The following is a 22,246-nucleotide window of genomic DNA, read 5'->3' on the forward strand; positions in this document are numbered from 1 at the left end:
TTTGTTTTTTTGTACAGTAAGTAGAGTTATATAATCCTAGCCATCGCCTTCATACAGCGGGATAGATTCAGAATAATGACCATGAACAATTTTTTTCTGCTCATTACGAATCCTTGAACTAATTAAACCTCTGTAAGCTGACTCTGAATAAAAAGTGTCACCATATTAAGTGCAGGTTTTCCTTTAACACCTGCCCAATTAATTAAATAAATAAATCACAACCTGACAAAATTTTCATAATTATAATTATTAAAGTTTGTTGTACTTGAGTCCCTCTTTAAACCAGTTTGGATGGATAATAATCATAAAATCCTCGCTCGCAGGCTGAGGAGAAACATGTTTAAAATAGCCCAACAACACATCATTTGCTATCTCAGTGTGTTTGGTAACATTTAGACGTGTGATTGCTGAACATATTGCTTTCAAAGTCAGTGATGCCCACTCACTACCCCAGGGGGTAGATGTGAAGAGCAGTTCAAGTTACTTGAAACCAATGCTTTCATTTTAAAGGACTGGTTAAAAAACAAGGTTAAATATTAATGCTGTGTCAGGGCAGCTGGTGAAAATGTCACTTAAAGCAATAAATCTGGAATCAGGGAAAAAGAGTACGTTGGTTAAAAAAAACAGTTAGTTAAAGGGGTGTAAATGTACCTGTTTGGTTACTGTGTGCCTTGAAATGAGAACAAGCCCACAGAGTGGAGCTGCTATAGATGAGAATGAATCCAATAAAGTAACAGGAGAACAAACAGTTTTCTTTAAAAGGTCAAACTGCATCAGAGTAGTTAAGATAATGTCATAGAGAGTAAAGTCACTTGCTTCTTCTTTCTATCGTTCCCATTTCTGTTGTCACAGCAACTTGCCTATCCCTTACATCCTCTTATGTGACACCAGTACTCTTCATGTCTTCTTTCCATGAGTCTTCTTTGTGGTCTTTATCTTTTCCTCCTGCCTGGTATGGCCATTTTCAGCATCCTTTATCCAATTTATCCGCCATCCCTCTTCTGCACATGTCCAATCGATCTCGCCCTTTCCTCTGTACCTCTGCCTCCAAACGGCACAATCTGAGCTGACCCTCTGATATACTGTCACAAACCAGGCTCCACAGCCATGACAAAAAGGGAGATGCCAAATGAATCCCAATTAAAACACTGTTTATTTTGAATGTAAGAAACAAAGGAAAAAACTAAACTAACCTAGGCTTTCAATGCATGATGAGGAATGTGTTGTTTAGTGCAAGAAACAAAACCAAGAAGCAACCACAGAAGACATCTGGAGGCACGCCGCTCAGCCTTAATGTGCTTCTTATTTAGCCACTCCTTTGTTCCCTTGGTGTTCTGAGTCACTGTCATGCTGGAAGAGTCATCGATGACCCATCTTAAGATTAACAGAAGTGGGCCCCATCCATCTGCATCATGATGTCATCCTGCACCCTTAGCATGAAAACAGCTCCAAAGCAAATGTTTCATACTCAGCATTTCACTTCCTCCAACCACAGTGCGTTGAGTTGATACCAAAGAGGTCAACTTGTTTTTCATCTGATGGCAGCATTTTCTCCCAAGACTTCTCTGAACCATCTCTGATGTTCACTGGCAAACTTAAGATGGCCTGTATACATTCCTTCCTGAGGAGGGGGATACATCCATCAGTGTTAACAACAGTATTCTTGGTGACTGTGCTCCCAACTGGCTTCAGATACTTAATATAATATAATAAGCTCCTCCCATGTAGTTTTGTACTGATCCACCATCTTCTCATGATCACCCTCACCCCATGATTCAAGAGCTTACATGGAGCTGCAGACCAAGGATGACTGATGGCCGTTTAGAGTTCTCCCTCTTCCGGACAATTGCACCTACACCTGTCACCTTCTCACCAAGCTTCTTGCTGATGGTCTTGTAGTCCATCCCAGCCATGTTCAGGTCTACAGTCGTATTCCTGATGTCCTCTGGGAGCTCTTTGGACTTGACCACGATGGTGGATTGATTGATTGGGAGAATTCTGGCTGGGTTCCAGGGGATTCCAGCCAGAATTTCACTTAAATTTCTCAGTGAAATTTAAGTCAATAACTTTTATGTGATGCAATTTCTTCTGGACTTTTGTTGGATTTCTGTCTCTTTCAATTAAAATGAAACTACCATACAAATGAATTTCAATACAGCAGGGGATCAAATATTAATGTCCCTGTGTACAACACAAATTCATAACATTAGCAATTTAAAGCACTTTCACAATAGTATGCAATGTTGATGACTAACCAGATAAGAAAACCAAAGCTGGGCCTCACATGATTTCTGACTGGTGACTGATAATTAGAGAGTGTTGGTAAGGTTTTGGCATCATCTTAGGATACAGATGGAGAAGTTCTTAAAAACGTTTTTTAAGGTGTAGCAACAAAACAGATGTTTCATTTCAACAGACCACAAAGGCAACTGAAGCAAGAAAACATCCAGCAAACTCAAAATCATTTTCTAATCACGGCCCAGTGATTTGTGCAGTCATCACTCAGTATAAACAGTAGCTGCACCTCACTTGTGTTAAGACGGGTCAGAGTTAAAGGAGCAGAATTACAATCACAACACCAGCTCTCGTCTCAATCTAAGCCTTTCTATACCATGTATACAAATTAATCTATAGAAGGACAGGTCAGCAAGGCCATGACTGAGAGAGGAGGCGTGATGAGGAAGGCAGGCGAGGCGAGAGTGAGAGTGGAGGAAAAGACACTGCAGGGAGCAAAGGGGAGGGAAAGTAACAGATGGACTTGGGAGGATTAGAGGGAAATCTGGGTGGGTTTCTGATGGAAACTCACCCAAAGAGGCACGAGGGAGTAATAAGGGAGCATGAAAAAGAAAGGTGAAGGAAACTGGAACCCTGCTTGAAGACAGGTGAAGGAAACACAAAAAGAGCCTCTCCTGAGATCCAAGGAAAGGTAAGTAGATTTTTTTTTCATTATGTTCTGCAAGTGTAAGCCGATCAATCGGCAGCAGCTGGATTTCAGCGTTTACTGATGAGATGAAACAAAGAGCTCTCTCAAACAGGGAAACTATATTTTTTTACTTGTATTTATGGAAATCTGTGATGCTTCAACGAGCTGTGTTAATTCAGTTTTTCTATCGCTGACATCTTCAGTAAAACCAGCATTTCTAATCTAAGACTGAGATCAGAGTCAGTAAAAATGAATGTCTTGAGGAAGGTGTCACCATATCGGATCGTCACCATTGTTGTGTTAAACCTGACAATGATTTTATCGTGATGTCTGTGGAAAATCTAAAAAATAAATAAATAAATAGCGGTAGCACTCTCAGCTCAGCCCCTCTCCTTCTAGGGATCTTTGAATTTCAGGTTTTGTGCAGTTTGTCTTCATCATTTAGACTTTTATACTGATGACGTGGTCAGGTGCGTGGTACCAAATAATCCAGCAGAACAGTACATGCATTTGTGGAGTGTGTGGATTATAGGTTTGCCTCACGCTGATTTGATAAGATGAAATTAAACCTCAGTGCCTCGTCAATCAATCTGTGTTTATAGCGTACACAGAGAAACTCCTGCTGTGATGCCCATCAAACTTGATCTAAAATAGGAAATTGGAAATACCTAATTTTTTATAGTTATCAACACTTTAATTCACATTTAGTGGATAATAAATTTTGAAAAGAAAACTGTCAAATACTGGGAAATATGATTTCAAATATGAAAACACACACACTTTTTTTATTTAAAAAATGGTGCTTTTCATGTTCTAGACGTCTTTAATGATCTGTATGTTTCTGACACACTGATCGTAATTTGTAATTAATTGCTTTTACTACAAAATCTGCACACATTCAGACTTCAGTGGAATCTTTTTAAGTAATTGCTTGTGTACAAGCAGAGAGAACACAAGAACTGGTGATCAAGAGGTCAGGCCCAATACGTTTGTGCTTATAATGTATGATGTGTTGCAATAGGACATGATACAATACAATATGGTCTGATGGAATCATATTATATTATATTATATTATATTATATTATATTATCACAGGGGGGTGGACCCTATCCCAGAATTATATTGCTACATCAGATTGTAGTTTAATGATTTGAGTCTAATACGTTGTATTAAATATAACCAATTTACAAATGTGGCACCTGGCAGGATTAAGTGCAGCTCAAATTACTTGGACATAGACGTGACTCTGTCTTCATGACTCCTAATCCCAGATCTTTGCCTCCATCATCTGTTTTTCCCTCTCTTAGGTGGTCGTTCAGACAATGACAGCATGAGTGTCAGTAAGCATTAAACTCATCCACCTAACCCCGCAAGATTACCACAGATTACCAGGCCACGAGATAGGCCTGAGACGCTGGACTAATCACTTCTTCATGAGTTCAATCCCTCTCACTGAGGTGGAGGAACAGGTTGAAGAACGGGATGTGCCCTGAGAGTGGAACCGATTAGTCTCAAAATCCACAGGATAAGATTTAGATGTTTGTCTTTATCTGAGAGGGGAGAAGATATTAATATGAGACCCGAGCGGTGACTGCAGTAGAAACATGGGCTAAATTTGTGACCAAAGTCTCCAAAAGGAAACAAAGGTCCCAAATTTAAACCTGGCCTGCTTCTCTTCATCATGCTTATTTCCTTTAAGTGACACTGCAGCAGGAGGAGAGTTAGAGCTCCCCCTGCATCCTCTGGCCCGCACATCTGTCTCTTGTTGCTGGAAAAGATTAAATCCCATAGCTTCATCTTTCTTTATTCCACTGTTATTTGACCTTTGCTCAGCGCTAGCTCTCCTTCTCCAGCGCTGCCCTACTTCTATCTCTCCAACAGACTACTTTTTATCTTCCCCTCCGTCCTTCGTTCCACTTCTCAAATACCACTAATCCCCTCTCCTCACTTCTGTCTCTTTCCTACCACTTTATTTTCAATCTCTATTGTATTATTGCAGAAAGCTCCCCAATCTTCTGCTCCAGACAGGTCACCAGAACCTGTCTGGCTCTTGCAGCTATTTTTGACACACACTTGCCAAAACCATTTCATTTCTCATTTGGCTGCTTTTGAGTTGAGACACAGTCATGCTGGAGAAAATGTCCAGACGTAACCGCTCCCTGCTGTCACTGTTCCTCACCTCTCTGGCCCTCACGCTGTCCGTCTGGGCTTTCTGCACCTCTTATTGGTGCGAAGGGACACACAAGGTGGTGAAGCCGGTCTGCCTGTCGCCAGTCAAGATGAAAAACTGCGGGCAGAACAACAGCCAGCCATACACCACAGGTAAGACACACGGGCCACACAGTGCTTATTCTGGACATTTCAAAGATTTCAAGGATCCTGGTTAATTTGGCAACAGCTGAAGTCACTGATGGTAACAGCAGATGCAGTTTAATCATCTCAAAATGGAAGTAATGACACAACTATCTGCACAGTTTTCTTAAAAAAAAATGAATTTTAGGGTAGCTGAGGGACTTTGTTCTTATTTCATGCATCATTTTGAGATTTTTTGCTTTTTTTGCACTGTTGGTAGTTTTACTTTTTTGTAGTTCTCCGTACTTTGGGATTAGCTGTGATCAAATAGCCCACAAATTAACCAAAATAAAATATTTCTGTAATTTTGATCTTGATGGAAATCCTCAGGCTCTGACTGCACATACACTAAAATTATTTATCATGTGATGGATGTTGCTGACATTAGTCTGAAGAGGTGAAACTATATGCTGCTGTATATACTTCGTGCTTTGTTCTTTTACTGCCGGTCATATAAAACCAAACAATCAATAAAAAGCTGTCATCCACTGATATTTTATTTTTCAGTTGGACAGATGATTCAGTGTAACTATGGCCTTTACTATTAGGGATTTCTATATTTGTGACCAAATTAAAATGATTTATGATAACCCTAAAAACAGAACAGCAACAAACTGAGAAGACAACTGATACAAACTCATAAATTCACACACGACGTTCGTTACAGAAGGCAACGACTTGCTAAGATGCAGATATTTATCATAGCAACCTAATGTTTATAGTTTTGCATAAACAAGGTTAAACTCACTTTTAACATTTACATAATCTGTGTCATCTGTTTTGCTCATTGTTTGATGTAGTGTCACTATGAATTATGGGACAGCATTGTCTCCTTTGGTTTCTTGGAGGATGAGCCAGAGCTAAGGGAGATAATAAAGGATTCGAGCTCCTTTCCATAGAGAATTTAAAGAGCTCTTATTATGTGCCTGCCACACTGCTGTTTCCAGGTCACTTCACTCAGAAGAAAACAACTATTTGAGTATTTGACGGTGTCTGCTGTGCTCCCATTAGAAATGGGTGCTCCCCTTTCCAGTATTCCCAGCTTCCTTACTGTGCCGTGTGCCAATCCTGACACTGGCTCCACCACCTTATGTGGGTAGAAATTTAGGTTGTCATGACCAGACCTTCTCCATAACCTATGCAAACCCTATCTCATGAGTTCTGGGCCACAGGTGGGCCAAAGCGCAGAGTCCTCAAAACGTCTGTTTTCTTGCTCATCTTAACTGGCTTTGATGGATGTTTAAAGACAACTCAGAAGAGCATGTAACAAATCTAAGCTGTATTCACTACTTACTCACAGCTAGCAGACAGTTGGAGCATTTGATACATGCCTAATTGAATGAAAACCAGCTTCTAAGAAAGTGCTTTCACCCTAAGGTCAGTTTAAACATGAATTATCTCTTTTTCTCTGAGTTCTCTTTTGCCTTCTGCCAGCTGGATTTCTAATTTCTCTCGGCTGCACGTGCAGTTTGTGCAGAAAGTCTGAGCGCAGGAATTCTCAGTGCACCACAGTGTTGTCGCACACCAAGTCATCAAAAATGATCTTTTCAAAGTGCATCTGTGATGTTGTTGTGGGGTGTGGGATCGTCCAGGCTTCCCTGTCACTTTTACTATTTTCCTGTTTGCTTATTACAGTATGGCATTAGTAGTTTTACTATTACAGGATCTCCACAGCTGCTTGGGTTGAAGTATTTTTAGACTTTATTGCCAGAGATTCACATAATCCCGGCTTTGTTGCTTATCTCAGCACTTTATGGCAGCAGCTGCATGTTGTCTGGATTTGCTAACCCACTTTACCATCATTCAGCTTTAAACCAATTTTATCTCTGTGTAGTATTTAATTTTTATTACATAAAACAAGGGCTGATAACACGGAGAACAAGGTTTCAGGGCTGGATTGTGTTACACACTGTGACCCAAAGGAGACCTACTTCAGGATTTACAGCACTGTTTGCTGGCATACTTTTCTCATATTTCCGCAGCTCTAGTCTTATTAGAGCAAAAGCTCCTTGGAAAAAAACAAGAACACAAATGATTCTGTTAATTACTTAAGTTTGCTCATTTCAAGCAAAAAGGTATGTTTTTATACCGTTTCTGTCCCCCTAAAACTCCTGTCCTCTTCATCCAGAGGTGCCCACCCCAGACCCCAGGAACCCAGCCTCCAATGTCACGCTGTCTCCTCAGCAGAAGGAGGAGCTGGAAAGGATAAGGAAAAAGCAGCTGGCCAACGCTGTCCACTACATCTGGGAGACAGGAGAGGACAAGTACATGCTGAGATACTTCCACACTGGCTTCTGGCTGTCCTGCGAGAAGCACAATGAAGGTTGGTGAGTGGAACAGACTTTGATCAGGGATCGAATAACTGGGGGATTTTTGTGCCTGAATAACCTCCATAAAAAACTCTCTGTGCAACATTCAACTGATTTCTTTCATAATCTCAAGATGACACTCTCATGTCAAAGGGGCTATGTAAAAGTAAATGAGGTGGAAATAAATTACCTTTTAAAACAAGTTTAATTACAACATTTTACTTACCATAATGACCCAAAAACTAAAGGCAGGTTGAGATAGAGGAATAAGTTAATGCATACATTAAAATGCATCAAACATCACTTAAAAATGGGCAACAGCAGATTTTCAAATATTATTTTAACCCTGTTCATGTGCATTAATTAAAATAGCCTCTTCAGACTGCAGTAAACATAACTGTGAATAAACAGAGCCTGCATGAAGCCCTGTGACTAAAGTTTACAGCATTTTTTACTTGCAAGTGAAATTGAAACTAGAAAGTGGCTGGAACGCATTTTCATATTAAAATTATCCAAAATAAATAAGAAACTAAGAGGAAAGATAAGTAAAATAAATCCAAAAAGCATAAAATCTGAGTGTCTCGGGTGAAAGTTTGGTGTGATCTGCAAATACTTCCTTGACAAGTCATTTGTCTGTCCTCTTTCAAGGACAAGCCACAGTCAAAGGAGCATTAAAAGCTAGTAAACAGTCAGTAGAGCTAATAATGCAGTTATTATGCCATTAGATTATTCCTGCCTTCACTGTAAGAACAATTAATGTTGCAGAGTATTTTTATGCACAAATACCTGGCAAATAATATTATTGAACCATTTATTATCACATGCACAGCTGTAACCTTATTGGTCATGAGGCCATCTTGCAGCACTGACGGTGTGAAATGGCAGTGCTCAGGTATGTAACTTAAAGCCTGGCAGATTCTTAAACTCTTAAATCTTGTGAAACTTGCATCAGTCCAGATGTCCCACAGAATGAACCTCACCTCTTCCTCTGTCTGTGTTTTAACTGCTTCACAGATTTGTGCAAATTAGAATTTTTTTGCAAGAACCTATATTATTTGTTTTAACAGTCACTGGCAATCTGGTTGATGAGGACAAGTTGGAGATGTGCTTTCTATAAGGACACATCTCAACATGAGGGGACAAGTCTAAAGATTTTATACGCACAAACACATTCATATGTTTTAATCTTCATGTGAGGTTTTATCCAAGCTTTACAAATCAAGTGGAGATGCCAGCCTCTTTAAGTATAAATTATTATTCCCTCTTTTTTAATGTCCTTTCACTGGAGCTCAACAGGGACATGCTGTCCAACGAATAAAACACAAACAGCAAACTTGGAAAATACCCATGTGATTTCGCTGACTCAGCCCAATGAAATCCCGTATTTGCTTCAGAGGAAGATTTGAATACATTTTGTTCACTGCATCAGGATTGTGGATTTTCAGAGTCCAAATCTATCATTTAATATAGTGCACCTCATTTAAGCCGCTTTCTAAGCCTGGATTATTGTTGCTACGCAAAAGACTGATGGAAAAACTGTTGGTAGTATTGAGTTAACACATGTGAGTCACACAATAAAGTGCAACCATCCTCTCTTAATGGCAAAAGAAGCTTGAGAGGGTTTCTTCTTTTCACGAACTAAATGATAATAGAGACCAAAGAAAACATTGTTATTGTTGTTAAGTGCCATATGGGCTACATAGTTATGAACACACACATATAAAAGCATATACAGAGTGGTGTTGGGTATCCTGTAAACAGAAAGCAATCACTGTCTTATACCCTTCGATGGAGTGATTGCAACTATGACTGATTGTGGTTCAAAGCTGATTGTAGCTTTAAATTTGACCTTTAAGTATGTGTGTGCCTCTCAGTGCTTACAAAGGATTATTCTCCCCAAACCTAGTTTGTATAAAACAGGTAGACCCCTGTAAACATTATAGATTTAAAGACAATATAACAAGCTTCTTAACCCTTGTTTTTAGGTGCAGATCAGGAAGAAAAGTGTCGAAGTTTCATTGAGCTGACACCAGGAGAGACACAAGGTTGGTCCAATACCAAATTTTCATCTCACAACAGAGAAAATCTTCAATATTTAACCTGAAGAAATTGTCTCTATATCCTTAAATGCTTCCAGGTGTGCTCTGGCTGTCTGTCATCAGTGAGTTCATGTACATCGGTCTCCTGGCTATGGGCTTCTTACTGATGTGTGTGGAAGCACTGTGCCTCTGCGCCAAGAGGGAAATGAACGCCCTCAAGATCAATGCCTTTGCAGCCATGTGCACTGTCCTCTCAGGTGAGAACAAAGAACATTTTCTGAGTCCTAAAAGGCTGTGGGCACTTGCTTGCTTGATCTAAAAACCTCAAGAGGAAAAGGGTTGGATACAAATGGTGGAAATTACTTTCCTTCAGATGGTGTGTGGGTGAGGACCTCAGTAATTCAGGAGGGGCTCAGAGTAGAGCTAGGATGCATGGATGGATGGATGGATGGATTGATGGATGGATGGATGGATGGATGGATGGATGGATGGATGGATGGATGGATGGATGGATGGATGGATGGATGGATGGCAGGACTGCCATGTTTCAGTCATTCCTACAATAATAACCTCCAAAATTTGAATTATTTTATCTTACTTTTTTATTTTTTAACCATATTTTTTCAGGTTGCAGCAAAGGTAACCGTATCTCCATGTTTCTGTCCTCTCCCAGGCATGATGGGGATGGTAGCTCACATGATGTACACAACAGTGTTTCAGATGACTGTGAGCATCGGACCTAAAGACTGGAGGCCACAGAGCTGGGACTACGGCTGGTCTTTTGCGTAAGTTTCAATTAAACCAAAGTAATTATTCTGTATTAAAGTAAAATATTCCCCAACAATCGTCAGATTAGATGAAATATCCCACAGAGTTTGATTATCACCCAATATTGTCAAAATATTTTATATCTGCAAGGTGTGTAAACATTATCTGGTTAGCAAGCTATACAGAAAGCTGTTTTGAGAGTGGCTGTGACAAACACTAACATGGTCTCAATTACCTACAGCTGTGGTCAGGAGTTCACATGAATGATTGACATGGTGGCTTTTAATTATTTTTCTATATTTCTTTTTCTAGGGTCAAATGATTGCACAGAACACATCTTTAATGACTTTAAAAACAATAATTGAGAGCACGAGTTTTTAATTTATCTGGAATTTTCTGTGATCCACACGGGGTCAGAAGCAAAAAAGATACATATACCGCCACAAATATCTGGTTAAATGTCCCTTACCAGACACTTTTGGTAGTCATCAACAAGCGTCTGGCATAATTCTAGCTATTCTAGATATTTGACCAATCTCATTGGCTGATTTGTTGGATTTTCAACATGGTTGAGGTCAGGGCTTTAGGTAGGCCATTCTAGGTGCATAATGCTAGTTGCTTTGTCCATTTCAAAACCAGTGTTGATGTGTGTTTTTGATCATTGTTCTGTTGAAATGCCCATTTGCATCTAAGGTGCAAACATCTAGCTGTTGGTTTGAGGTAAAGTTGAATAATTTGAACATATTCCTCCATTTTTATTATCCACTTTGTGAAATGTATCAGTACCACTGACAGGAAACGGCATGATGCTTCTACCACTAAGCTTAACAGTTTGTATAGTTGTCTGAGGTTTGAAAGCCTCACCTTTACTCCTCCAAACAATTCCTACTATCATTGTAGCTCAGTCTTTGTCTCATCTGACCATGAATCTTTCTCCAGGAGGAATTTGGCTTTTCCATGTGGGCAGTTGAAAATTTCAGTTTAGCTTGAAGGTGTCGGTTTGGGACCTGGGACATCTTTCTTGGTCTGTACTCTCAGTCCATGGCAATGTAAAACTGGTTTCCAGTTCATGGGAGGCTTGAGCCTTTGTGGTTCCCAGGCTGTTCTTGAACTTAATAGGCCTTATTTGAAGTGAGTGTACGTATATGTTTGAGCCTTCATTGATACTCCTGACCATGTGTGGATTAGAGAAAATTTCAAATACATTCAAACTTGTGTATCCAGTTCTTGTTTTTTTAAATCATTAAAATGTATGGTTTATTGTCATTCCACTTTGGGAAAAGAACCCTTCAAAGAAACAATTAAAAGCCCCAAATTTCCATGACATTCTTGCTCGTGGTGAGTGGATGTAAACTAACTGACCACAGTTATAGATGCTGTCTCTCCAAGCTTCAGTAGTCATATGGCACTTTAAAGAGCTTCACTGTACCACTTTCTGATCTGATCGAATCTTTACACAACCTTTTGTATTGGCTGGTCATCATACTAGAAAGATTCAATCTTTCCCCCTCTCCAGCATGGCATGGCTTTCATTCAGCTGCTGCATGGCAGCTGCTGTGGCCACATTGAACTCCTACACCAAGACCATCATTGAGATGAAGCACCGGGCTCGGGTAAGGCTGGAGGAGGCCCGAAATACCACCAGTGCCCCCTCCTATGAGGAGGTTGTTCGAGCTGGGCCGGGAGGGATTTACTCCGTCAGTCAGCTGATGCAGCTTGGACAACAGGGGGCTCTAATGGACCCAATGTGGCCCAGAGGAGTGGGACCAGCTGTTGGACCTCTGGCATGTGGCGCTGGGGGAGCACTGCTCGTTGGTGGAGGAGGAATTGGAGTTGGAGGCATGGGTAATCTTGGCGTTGGGATGGGACTGGGAGGAATGCCATCTATGGCAGGTGCTGGGGGAAATGGTGTTGGAATGGGAGGGATGGGAGGTGGAGCAGGGGGAGGAATGGGAGCAGGTGGAGTAGGAGGGGGGAAGCTGGCAGACCCTCATGGTGTGGTTGTGGTGGAAGGCTGCGGCACCGAAGGATGTGAAGATTGTGAACGTGAGATGGACGAGATAAATTATGCCCTCCAGGAGGAGCGAGAGGACTCACTCTGCTAAGACTTCTCGGGGCAGAAGACCTCGACAAACATCTCTCCACGGCAGATTTTACTTATCTCACTAAAACTACAATAAAATATATTTTTTAAAAATTCACAGGACTTGCACAGACACACACACCTTTAACCTTTAACTGCAGTTTTGTACATGTGGGGTTGTACAAATGAAGTTTCAAATCAATTCTGGACTATTTTCAGTACTACATCTATTACAGTATGAGAATTTCAATTTCTGGACCAGTAGCGAGCAAAAGAGCCCGAACTATTAGTGTTGTGGTTTATTACTGTAAGAGTTACCACAGTAACATTTTCATCCTATCTCAGTAATGTTTCTGTCCACATGGCAAACTCTGCAGACGTATGTGCAGTAGAAGAACCAAAATAACTGGCTTAAAGACAATGCAAGCTTCACAGAGCTGCAAAGTTGGGATTATTATATTGGCAAGCGAATATTTGAATAGGGTTTAATACTTGAATCAGAATATTATGATGTAACATTTATTAGATTTGCCCTTCTACATGTCTTACACATGGAGTTAGCTTACAGTTGTTCCTGGCTGGAAGTACATATAACTTTAGGCAACTGAAATTTAAACACACGCACACACACACACACGCGCGCACACACACTCACAGTTTGATTTTATAAAACTGCACAAATCATTTTGTTTTTCAAGCCTTACATTTCTTCAGGGATTTGATGTAATTCAGTGACTCGTTGGATGTTAGAGATGATGTGAATGTATTCAAGGGGCAACAATACATAACAAATAATATAACACAAGTTTGCAATCACATTTGCTGTATGTATATTTTTATTTTTAATCTGTTTTTGCATGATTGTATAAAATTCTCTCCACATTAAGGTGATGAATAAACATGAAGCACATTCATTGCATGACTGGACTCGTCACTTGTAATAGACTTTAATGGAGTCAATGATACTAAAGTTCTTCAAGACAAGAATTTATTTTCTTTTTCAAGTTCATTCAAGTTAAGGGTTTAGGCTTTCAAACCTAACTTAACTGTACCATTCGGTGCTATGTGCACCCACATAGATTTGCATTCAAACAAATAGACTTTCTAAACTTTCTGAACATGATGTACCAGTGCGTTATTTCTACTTTAGAAATTTATAGAGTCGACCTCTGTAAAAACCTTTTCAGGAAGAGACTTGTCAGGAAGAGGCCAGACTCTATAGATGCCCTTCTGCATCCAGCAGTATGCGCGGGTCCACTGGGACACCCGAACCGCAGGTTTTTGGTATTTCCACATTGGCTTCATTCATGCTAGAGCTACAGCTCCAAGGTAATGTATATTTGCATCGATGAAATCAAGAAGAACCAGAATTTCGAGTGTTTGTCATCTAAACCTGCAGATATTTCTCAAAACTGTCAGAAAAATGTAGTTTATTTACATTTCTGAAGAATAAACTGGAAATAATCAACCCACTATTTTGTCTGAAATATTTGGGTATGACGTGGCTCGTCTTTAGCCTGTGGCAATAACGGGGTATACTGTGATCAATGCTGTCTTGTAAACTTAGTGTTGACATCAGAGTTTTTTATCAGTTTTTATCATTTATGAAGATGCTGCAAGCGTATTTATCTTTTTGCAATGTAACTACATCACTACAATAAATTAAAGAACCAACACTCGCTGACATCTTTAAGTCAAAATACACAGAAAATAAATAAAGGCAAAAAATACATCTGCTTTTACATTTAAACAAGAAGTTACGATTTTTAATTTTTTGGTCTTTAGCTTGGCTTTGACATGTTACATATATTGACCTTGACCTTGAAATAATTTCGGATGATTTCTACTCACTTTGGAATTATTGTGACTTTTTTTCTTCTTGCTATTATGAGATCTACCTTCATATATTGTATTAAATATTTAAATAAACAACTGGCAACATTTATAAAACATTAATTACTTTGGTGATCACTTTACCTTCCACTCAGAACCATCTAAAAATCCAAGTTTTAACTCGCTGAATAGAATCAAATATCTGCAGAACCAATACCTGTTAATGGTTCATTTGGGTCCCTCAGACACAGATACAGTAGATCGAGGAAAGAAAGAAAAAAGAAGGATCAACAATTACATTCACAGAGAGATTTGGATGTTCAGACAGATGCTTTCAAATGCTGGACAGAAGATTATGTCAGTAATCTCTGCAATCAGGGGAATGAGAACGAGAGAGAGAGAGAGAGAGAGAGAGAGAGAGAGAGAGAGAGAGAGAGAGAGAGCTTGACATCATGCGGGGACAGAAACAGATAAAAGTCAACTGTAAGGTCTCTGAGCAGTATGTGGAGAGTAATTAAAATGTATATAAACAGTTGAATTATGCAACAGTTCCACAACCAACAACATATACAAATTAGAGGCTTTTTAAAATTTGTATAAATTTGCATAAACAGACCTGTGTCACGTTTCATTTTGAACATTTTGGGAACACCTGAAGGTTCCCAGACACCAAACATGTTTTTGAAGGAAGCATCTGAAGTAAATTTATTCTTCTGTGACTTGAAGTGAATAAAAAAAGTAAGGCAGATGTCTCTAAGAAACTAGAACAAGAAAGTAGGTCTTTTTTCTTATGAAACAACATTAATCTTTTATGCAGACACTTCTGTGTCTTGTGTAATTTAAGAAAGTGTCCACTGTTAAACAGGGCATCTGGAGATGCATGCATGAAGGATTTGGCTCTTATTTGTAGATAAAATATGATCATGGTGATTTTCCGATCAGTTTGGTTTGGTGACAAATTTCTGCTACTGCAGCAACATAAAAGCGGAGACTTTGATGCCGAGGTATTTAAAAATCCACACAGTAATACTTGTTTCTTTGGATTATCTACAGACCATAGTGAGAACACCAAGGATTCGTTAAATCTGAATTATTCACAGCGGGATACAAGGATTGTACTATAAATAGTTTTGTTTTTTTTGGTTTGCTTTTTAGGGTTTTTTATTTTTCAAATGTAGTTCTTTTTTTGATAGCACAGTTACAGATAATGCATTATTAAGTTTTAAGTCATCAAATAATATATATGGGAGAAGATAAATGGGAAAGGATGTAATAATAGAGAGACACAGTCATTAACAAGAAATTTAGTTGTCACTTACTTCAGCACATTTGCTGTTTGTGACACAAAAACTGTGCAGCTGTGTAAATAGCAGTGGAATACTTCAGCAACTACAGATTGACATTTTTTCTTCACTTCTTCATTTCGAGCACGCTCTAATAAAGAAAAAATGGCAATATTGTCATGGTTGCTTTATTAACTTTGTCTTGACATTTTGTGCAAGTACTGCATACTTAGCTGTGGATCATCAACAGTGGAGTTACATCACTATGACTTGAACTATACCGGAAAGCCAAATCCTTTTCAGAGAGTAAATTTGTTATGATGTGGCAAAAAGGAACAAAATGCAGACTTGAACAAAAAAATATAAACTTCAATTAGGTGGCATGCATCAGTCAATCAAAATCTGCATGTTTGTGTACTAAATTTTTTATTTTTTTTTTAAATGTTACAGAAGCCATTTTCCAGTTAACAATGTTTTTGTTATTTTGTTAATTTCTTAATTTTAAGAGGAAATAACAGTTTTTAAATTAGATTTACATCGACATAAAGACTTTTGATAATAACATTTTATTACAATTCCAACATGTTTTATTCAGTGTATTGTACAGGATCAAGACTTGATTTCACATGTTGTCTCACAATAACAAGTCTATTCTCCATATTCAACACTTAACTAGGACATTGAACATTTAAGACTGTGACATATGGATACAATAAAGAATGTAAAAGACATGAAATTAGACCAGGATAATGGAAACCTCCTGCATTTACTGTAGTTACACCGTGGGCTATATGTTGGTTTGGGTTAGAAAAGGAGGTAGAACATAACTTGTGATAGTAATAATTTTGGCTACTCTGAATGACACTTTGTAGCTTTCATCTTCTTAAGAAATTCAAATTAAATACTTACTTTCTAAATGTGGAAGAAGTGATCAGAAGATGGACATTTTATTTACATGCTGTAAAACTTTGTTCACAGGTTTAAGAGGGGATGTTGTCTGTATGGTAGACACATACCGGTGATACTTTGAAATTTGAAATGCTTACAGTTTGTCCCATTTTTTTCCTCAACATTTATGTGCTGTAAATAACTTAGACAGCACATATGGGTATACAATAAATGTTATAAAACCATTGAAGAGGTTCTGTGTCATTGTTTAAATTAGACCATCTGGTCATTATCATCACACCTACAATGTGTTCATGTTTTGTGAAATTGCTGTCAGGTGAAGTGGACAAAAAAAGACAGTGACAGAACTAGAGAAATATACAGTGAAAATGTCTGAACAGCTACTTTAAAGGTGAGTATTGAATCAAGCGAAGAGCATCGTCATTGTCCAAAACTCCCTGGATGAACTCTCCTTCTGCAATTCGGTCTGCAAAGAGAAAAAAAAAGTTTCTTATAGTTTATTAGTTTTGTTTATTTGGAGTAATATCAAAAACTGAAAGGAAGTCTTCAAAGATGGACATTAAACATAGATACACTTAAAAGGCATTGCAAATACAAACTGTGTAATTGAGGAATGTCATTTACTTTGATAGTATTACAATCCAGTAGCCTAACCTATGACTACCAGATTTGTCACATTCCTCAGGGATTTACTTCTAAACCAGTGTTTTCACTATTGCAAGTGTGATCTACTTATCTGTCCATATTCAATGTCCATATACGTCTTCACTATTTCTTACCGTTGTCACCCTTGTCAAAATAATTCCAGAGTTTATCTGCCCTCTTCTGAGCTGTGTTTTCATCTTCAGGCAACTTTTCAATCTCTTCTTTGGGAATCAGCTTAAAAATTGCCTGTCAAGGGAAAAATAACAAAATTTGGTGAAAAGTGAGAAAAGATTTCACTTGTGTGAGCTACAGCTGTATACAGTAAAATCTATTTTTGTGGCTGCAGAGGGAAATGGAGCCATTGCCCCCAAATCCTCCTTTAATCTGAACCGCTTTGTCACATCTATGAGCTGATGAGCTGCCTCGCAAACAAAAACAGCAACAAACTGCTGTGATTCTACAGATTAACCAACCAGCTCTTTTGGTCTCTCTGGCTTTATTTAGTGAATATATGAATACTAATCTTTAAGAATGAAATGTGGCTATTCTAATAAGGTTTCCAAGCAATATAAAGATACATTAACACTACACAGCACAGTAATACTCTTCAGCTGCCTGTCTTAAGAATATATGAAAAAAATTTATTTTTCCAAATGTAAACCGAATAATTTTGTTACATATCAGGGAGGATGCACTACTGTGGGCACAAAAAACTAAAGTGAGAAGGCACTGGCTTTATATAATTCTAAGTGCCTTTTTATATTTGTCTGCATACTGTCAACAAATAATGATGGTGCTTATTGATGAAGGTTTGCAGTTTTCTCTCTAAAAATTAATTCGAGTGGCCGGTAGATAAAACTGATTAATTTTCAATTCCATTCAAATTATTTCGGTTAAATTTTACTTTGTATTATTATATTATTTGTACATTTATAGCTCCAGATCATATCAAATATTGCCTCAATGTGCTTTATTTTTGCAAGGTTTTATGACATCAAACAAGCTCAAACACTGTCTTAAATAATCCTGTGTGCCCATCACACATTTGTTTCCGTTATACTTCATTTGCTATTCAAAGTTTAATAGCTAACATACTGTCATGCTTCTTTGAAATGTATTAAAATTAGAACATTTCACTTACTAAGAGTAAAAAAACGAATATGTGGAAAACCGAGGCTACGTTGTGACATATTAGAATAGAATAATCCTTTAATTGTCCCACAAAGTTAAATTTGGGTGTAACAGCAGCAAGAAAGACACATATACAAACAAACAGTACACAAGACACAGGACAGAAACATACACAATTTTTACATATTTACATCAAGGACATTACCTGTTACCAAGGACATGACCAAGGATTTTACCTATAGACATTTCAACATTTGTGTAAAACTTTGCAAGATTATGTCTATTTCTTTAGGATTAAGTTAAATGCAATCTATTTATCAGCATTAATAAATTGTTTTTTATTTATGATCATATATAAGAAAATGAAAATGTAAACCCATATTTAGGCTCAGAATTCAAGCATATTTGGAGTCTTAATTTCAACTATAGTGGCCTGTTTTGCTATTTTACAGGTTGCACATGTAGTTCAAGACAGTCTAACATGATCTTCTATGCAGATAATACGTTTGTCTAACTTTGTTCTTGTGAATCCACCTGTTTCTGTAAACAGTGTGCAAACATCTAGAAGCCAAAGCTAAAGGAAAAGCAGTGATTTAGCACTTCATCACCACCCTTTCACTCACCGTGCAGATTTCCGAGACCTCTGACTTGGTGATGTATCCATTCTTGTCCACATCAAACAGCGAGAAGGCCCATTCGAGTTTCCTGGTGGTCTTTCCTGTTGATGTCATGTGGAGGGCAATGATGTACTCCTTGAAGTCCAGAGTGCCATCGTCATTTGTGTCAAAGGAGCGGAAGACGTGTTGAGCATATGTATTGGCATCACTTTCTGGAAAGAACTTGGTGTAGATTGTCTGAAACTCCTCTTTTGTGATGCGGCCATTTGGACACTGCTTCTTGAAGTTTTCATACCACTGGACAATTTCAGTCTCTGAGAACTTGGTGTTGAGCTTCAGATCCTCCAGGATCTCTTTGGACACAGCTCCGCTCTTGCTATTTCCCATTGCTGGTGTTTTAGTGATGTTTTAGAGCTTTATTTGAGAGTGAATATGTGGCCCCTGGCTCTTCTAGGGCAATTATAACCCAACTTTAACCTAAGAAGTTACCTCCTCTGCTTTGTTAAAGGGGTAACAGCCCTCTTGATCCTGTCTTCGCCTGCTATTCAGCCCACCAACGCAAAAGCTGTGAAAAGAACAGTCGTATGGTAAGCTCTTTAAGCCACTCAACCATCTGTACTTCCAGCAATAGGTGACAAGGTTCATTTCAGGTCAAAAGTAAAGTCCTTGCTTATCGACATCGAAGTGTGCAAGTCTCTACCCTGTTGATCTCTTAAAATAAGCACCAAGCCAGGTTGCAACTGAGGACTCAAATAGACATGATCTTGGCCCCTGAGGGCACCTTGTACTCAGAGTTATTTAGTCCCGGTAAGTTTCTATAATGAGCTTCATCCATACTTAGGAGTCTTATCTATCTATTACTTCATGGGGAAAAATGCTGTGCTTTCCAAAGTTTACATTTTCATTACCAATGTTGAACAAAAACTGAAATGGCCGAACCATAAATGTATCTTCACATGAGTGATTGCATCTATAAGTGACAGTCAATCAATAGCTTTAAATTTACACACTGGTAAGGGTCTTCAAAAGTCAGCCTGCAGCTAAGCTTGTAGTGAACATTTGTACAACTGGAAGACCCTTGTTTGATATAATATCTAGATCCAACATCATTACATGAAAACAAAAATGTTGTTTCCTTGCAAATTATAAAATACCCAAAAAATTGTGCAAGTGATTATTTTAATAAAATGAATGAATTCGTCTGTGAGAAACATAAGTGAATAGGACCAAATTTCTCTTAATTATATTTTCAAAAATTCAGTTTTGGATAAATGTTTCTTGTGAGCTGTAAAACAGAGAAACTAAAACAAAGAAAAGTTTCAGTTTCAAGTCAAAAAACTTGAATTTAACCATTAAGAAATAAAAATTCATTGCTCATTAAATGGAGTTGAACAACACCTGATTAAGATGCCATAAAGTAATAAGTCTAACAGTATCCTTAGTGTTTCCACACTCCTTATAATCAGAATTTATCTTGCAAGTGTTGCTCAGCTCTTTCTGTCTCCTACCTGTGTGATCAGCTGGGGAGTCCAGGGCAAACAGTGATGCTCTGTCTGTGAGTAGCTGAGGAAATCAACCTCCACCTGATGGGTAGAGTCAATTAATCTGGATCACCCTGAGGCGGAGCCACATCAGCACCCGTGTGAGCCCCTGAGCTGCTGCTTCCTTTTTATGTATATGTACATAGTCAAGAGGTGGCATCACTCATAAGAACTTTTTATGATGTTTCTCACAAATAACTTTCACTACTACTTATACTCAGGAAGAGTATTTTTGTTCATTATCAAGACTGAACAAAAGGCTCAAACCACTATTGATATATTCTCATTTCTTTGGTTTGACACACATATAGTTATACTATGATCAGGTTGTCATTTTGTGCCATTTTTCTGAATATTTTGCACTTTGTCGGAGATCTGGTCAGTCTGTCATTGTCATTGTGACATGAAAACAGAGCCTGTAAGGACATTTACAATGAGAAGCCACATTAAAATAGCTCCACCTGACGCTTGCAACAGGACAGTCTGGCAGTCTGACTATGGCAGTAAATACTCTGTTTTTTTGTTTTTTGGGGGGGGTTTTGTGTCCTGTCTGGCACTGTAGCAATCAGAATTATTGTCTGAAGGCCAAGAAAATTTGCCCAACAGATTTACTTTCCCAAGTGGGCCTTTTGCTATACTGGTCCACTTGATTGTGATAGTTTATTTGATCTTTATTAGTTATTTTTATTCTAAGTTATTGTAATCAGGCCAGACTGGACTTGGGGACGGGAAAGAAAAACAAGAAGAAAAGTTCAGAAGAAAGTTAACAGAAGGAGAGGGAAAGAAAAAGGAGAAAAGAGAGAGAGAAGACAATGAAAATCTGCTTCATCACCTTTGTCTCCCCCCCCCTCTTTTTCTTTTCCTGGATCACCTGTTGAGAAAAAAAGAAAACAAGCAGAAGAAAACGAGAGTAATAGAATAAACAACATCACGATGATATATGGGAATATGACAGTAAATACTAAATGTTAAACATTATTGTGCAGCACGTAAGATCGACAGCGCACAGTGTGCTTTAAGGTAGGAGCCAAAAAGGGTGTAGTTTGTGGGTGTGATCACCCGTGTGTACACCTGTGAGCATGGACGCGCTGGTTTTTTGGTTTTTAAAAGGTTCCTACATGTAATGATCTGCTAGAGGGTGTGGGGGGGGCCACAGCCCCGTCCTCCAGGGCATGAGGCAGGTATGGAGGAGATCAAAACTCCAGACATCCAGAGGCCCCCAGAACACAAGAGACCAAGGAAGACCAACAGAGGGGCAGCCGCGCCACTGTCCCAGAAAGAGCTGAGGAGAGTCCCAGATGAGGGCTCACTCAGCAGCCGCGGAGCAGAAGCCAGGGGGGGTTGCAGTGACGCGCCCGGGAGCTCCGCCGGCAGCCAGCTGTGCCTGAGTGACCGAGCCCCAGGCCGAGAGGCCGAGGGCACCCCACCCCCAAAGTGGCCAGAGAGAGCCCCAGGCTCCAGGCCCCGATAAGCGGCCGCCAAGGAGTGAGCCGGTGTGTACCTGGACGCCCATCCCCGGACACAAAGAACCACCAACGCACCGATGTCTGAGGGCGTCTGCCACTGGCAGGGGAAGTGGTGGGGGGAGATAGGCCCCCATACCTTGGAGGGCCTGAGATGTCCCCAGAGAGGTGGCGTCTGAAACCCGACCTGACATATAGACACAGACATACAGGCACACACAGACACAAACATCCATTCCCACCCTCATGCTCTCATATGCACTTACTCCACACTCAACCAACGTGGAGACAGACATAAAGAGACGCTGTACACACGATCACACTCCCCAAGCCTACTCTAAGCCCCGG

General features: G+C 39.2%; 2 protein-coding genes across 2 annotated transcripts; one reads left to right on the top strand and one right to left on the bottom strand.

The window, feature by feature from the left end:
* The first annotated feature begins 2,167 nt into the window (after window positions 1-2,167).
* Window positions 2,168-16,328, top strand: LOC309698769 (germ cell-specific gene 1-like protein). Its single transcript, XM_082521445.1, has 7 exons — window positions 2,168-2,926; window positions 4,233-5,247; window positions 7,406-7,600; window positions 9,572-9,631; window positions 9,724-9,882; window positions 10,299-10,410; window positions 11,910-16,328. The coding sequence occupies exons 2-7, from the start codon at window positions 5,052-5,054 to the stop codon at window positions 12,496-12,498; spliced, it is 1,311 nt and encodes a 436-aa protein (XP_082377571.1). The 5' UTR covers window positions 2,168-2,926; window positions 4,233-5,051; the 3' UTR covers window positions 12,499-16,328.
* LOC309698770 (recoverin-like) lies at window positions 16,140-20,496 on the bottom strand. Its single transcript, XM_082521446.1, has 4 exons — window positions 20,403-20,496; window positions 18,901-19,459; window positions 17,281-17,392; window positions 16,140-16,967 (listed from the first exon to the last, which is right to left on the bottom strand). Exons 2-4 carry the CDS (start codon window positions 19,279-19,281, stop codon window positions 16,882-16,884), a joined length of 579 nt encoding a protein of 192 aa, XP_082377572.1. The 5' UTR covers window positions 19,282-19,459; window positions 20,403-20,496; the 3' UTR covers window positions 16,140-16,881.
* Between the last annotated feature and the right edge of the window lie 1,750 nt (window positions 20,497-22,246).

Source organism: Aulonocara stuartgranti, assembly GCF_965226115.1.
Source record: "Aulonocara stuartgranti genome assembly, chromosome: 22".
Lineage (NCBI taxonomy): Eukaryota > Metazoa > Chordata > Actinopteri > Cichliformes > Cichlidae > Aulonocara > Aulonocara stuartgranti.

Excerpts from the sequence above, each read along its gene's own strand:
- LOC309698770 (XM_082521446.1), bottom strand. The coding sequence starts at position 19,281 with ATGGGAAATAGCAAGAGCGGAGCTGTGTCCAAAGAGATCCTGGAGGAT. Across the intron at positions 17,393-18,900 it reads AGGTCTCGGAAATCTGCACG|GCAATTTTTAAGCTGATTCC; the intron begins GTGAGTGAAAGG and ends TTCCCTTGACAG. Across the intron at positions 16,968-17,280 it reads TTTTGACAAGGGTGACAACG|ACCGAATTGCAGAAGGAGAG; the intron begins GTAAGAAATAGT and ends TTCTCTTTGCAG.
- LOC309698769 (XM_082521445.1), top strand. The coding sequence starts at position 5,052 with ATGCTGGAGAAAATGTCCAGACGTAACCGCTCCCTGCTGTCACTGTTC. Across the intron at positions 9,883-10,298 it reads CATGTGCACTGTCCTCTCAG|GCATGATGGGGATGGTAGCT; the intron begins GTGAGAACAAAG and ends GTCCTCTCCCAG. Across the intron at positions 10,411-11,909 it reads GACTACGGCTGGTCTTTTGC|CATGGCATGGCTTTCATTCA; the intron begins GTAAGTTTCAAT and ends CCCCCTCTCCAG.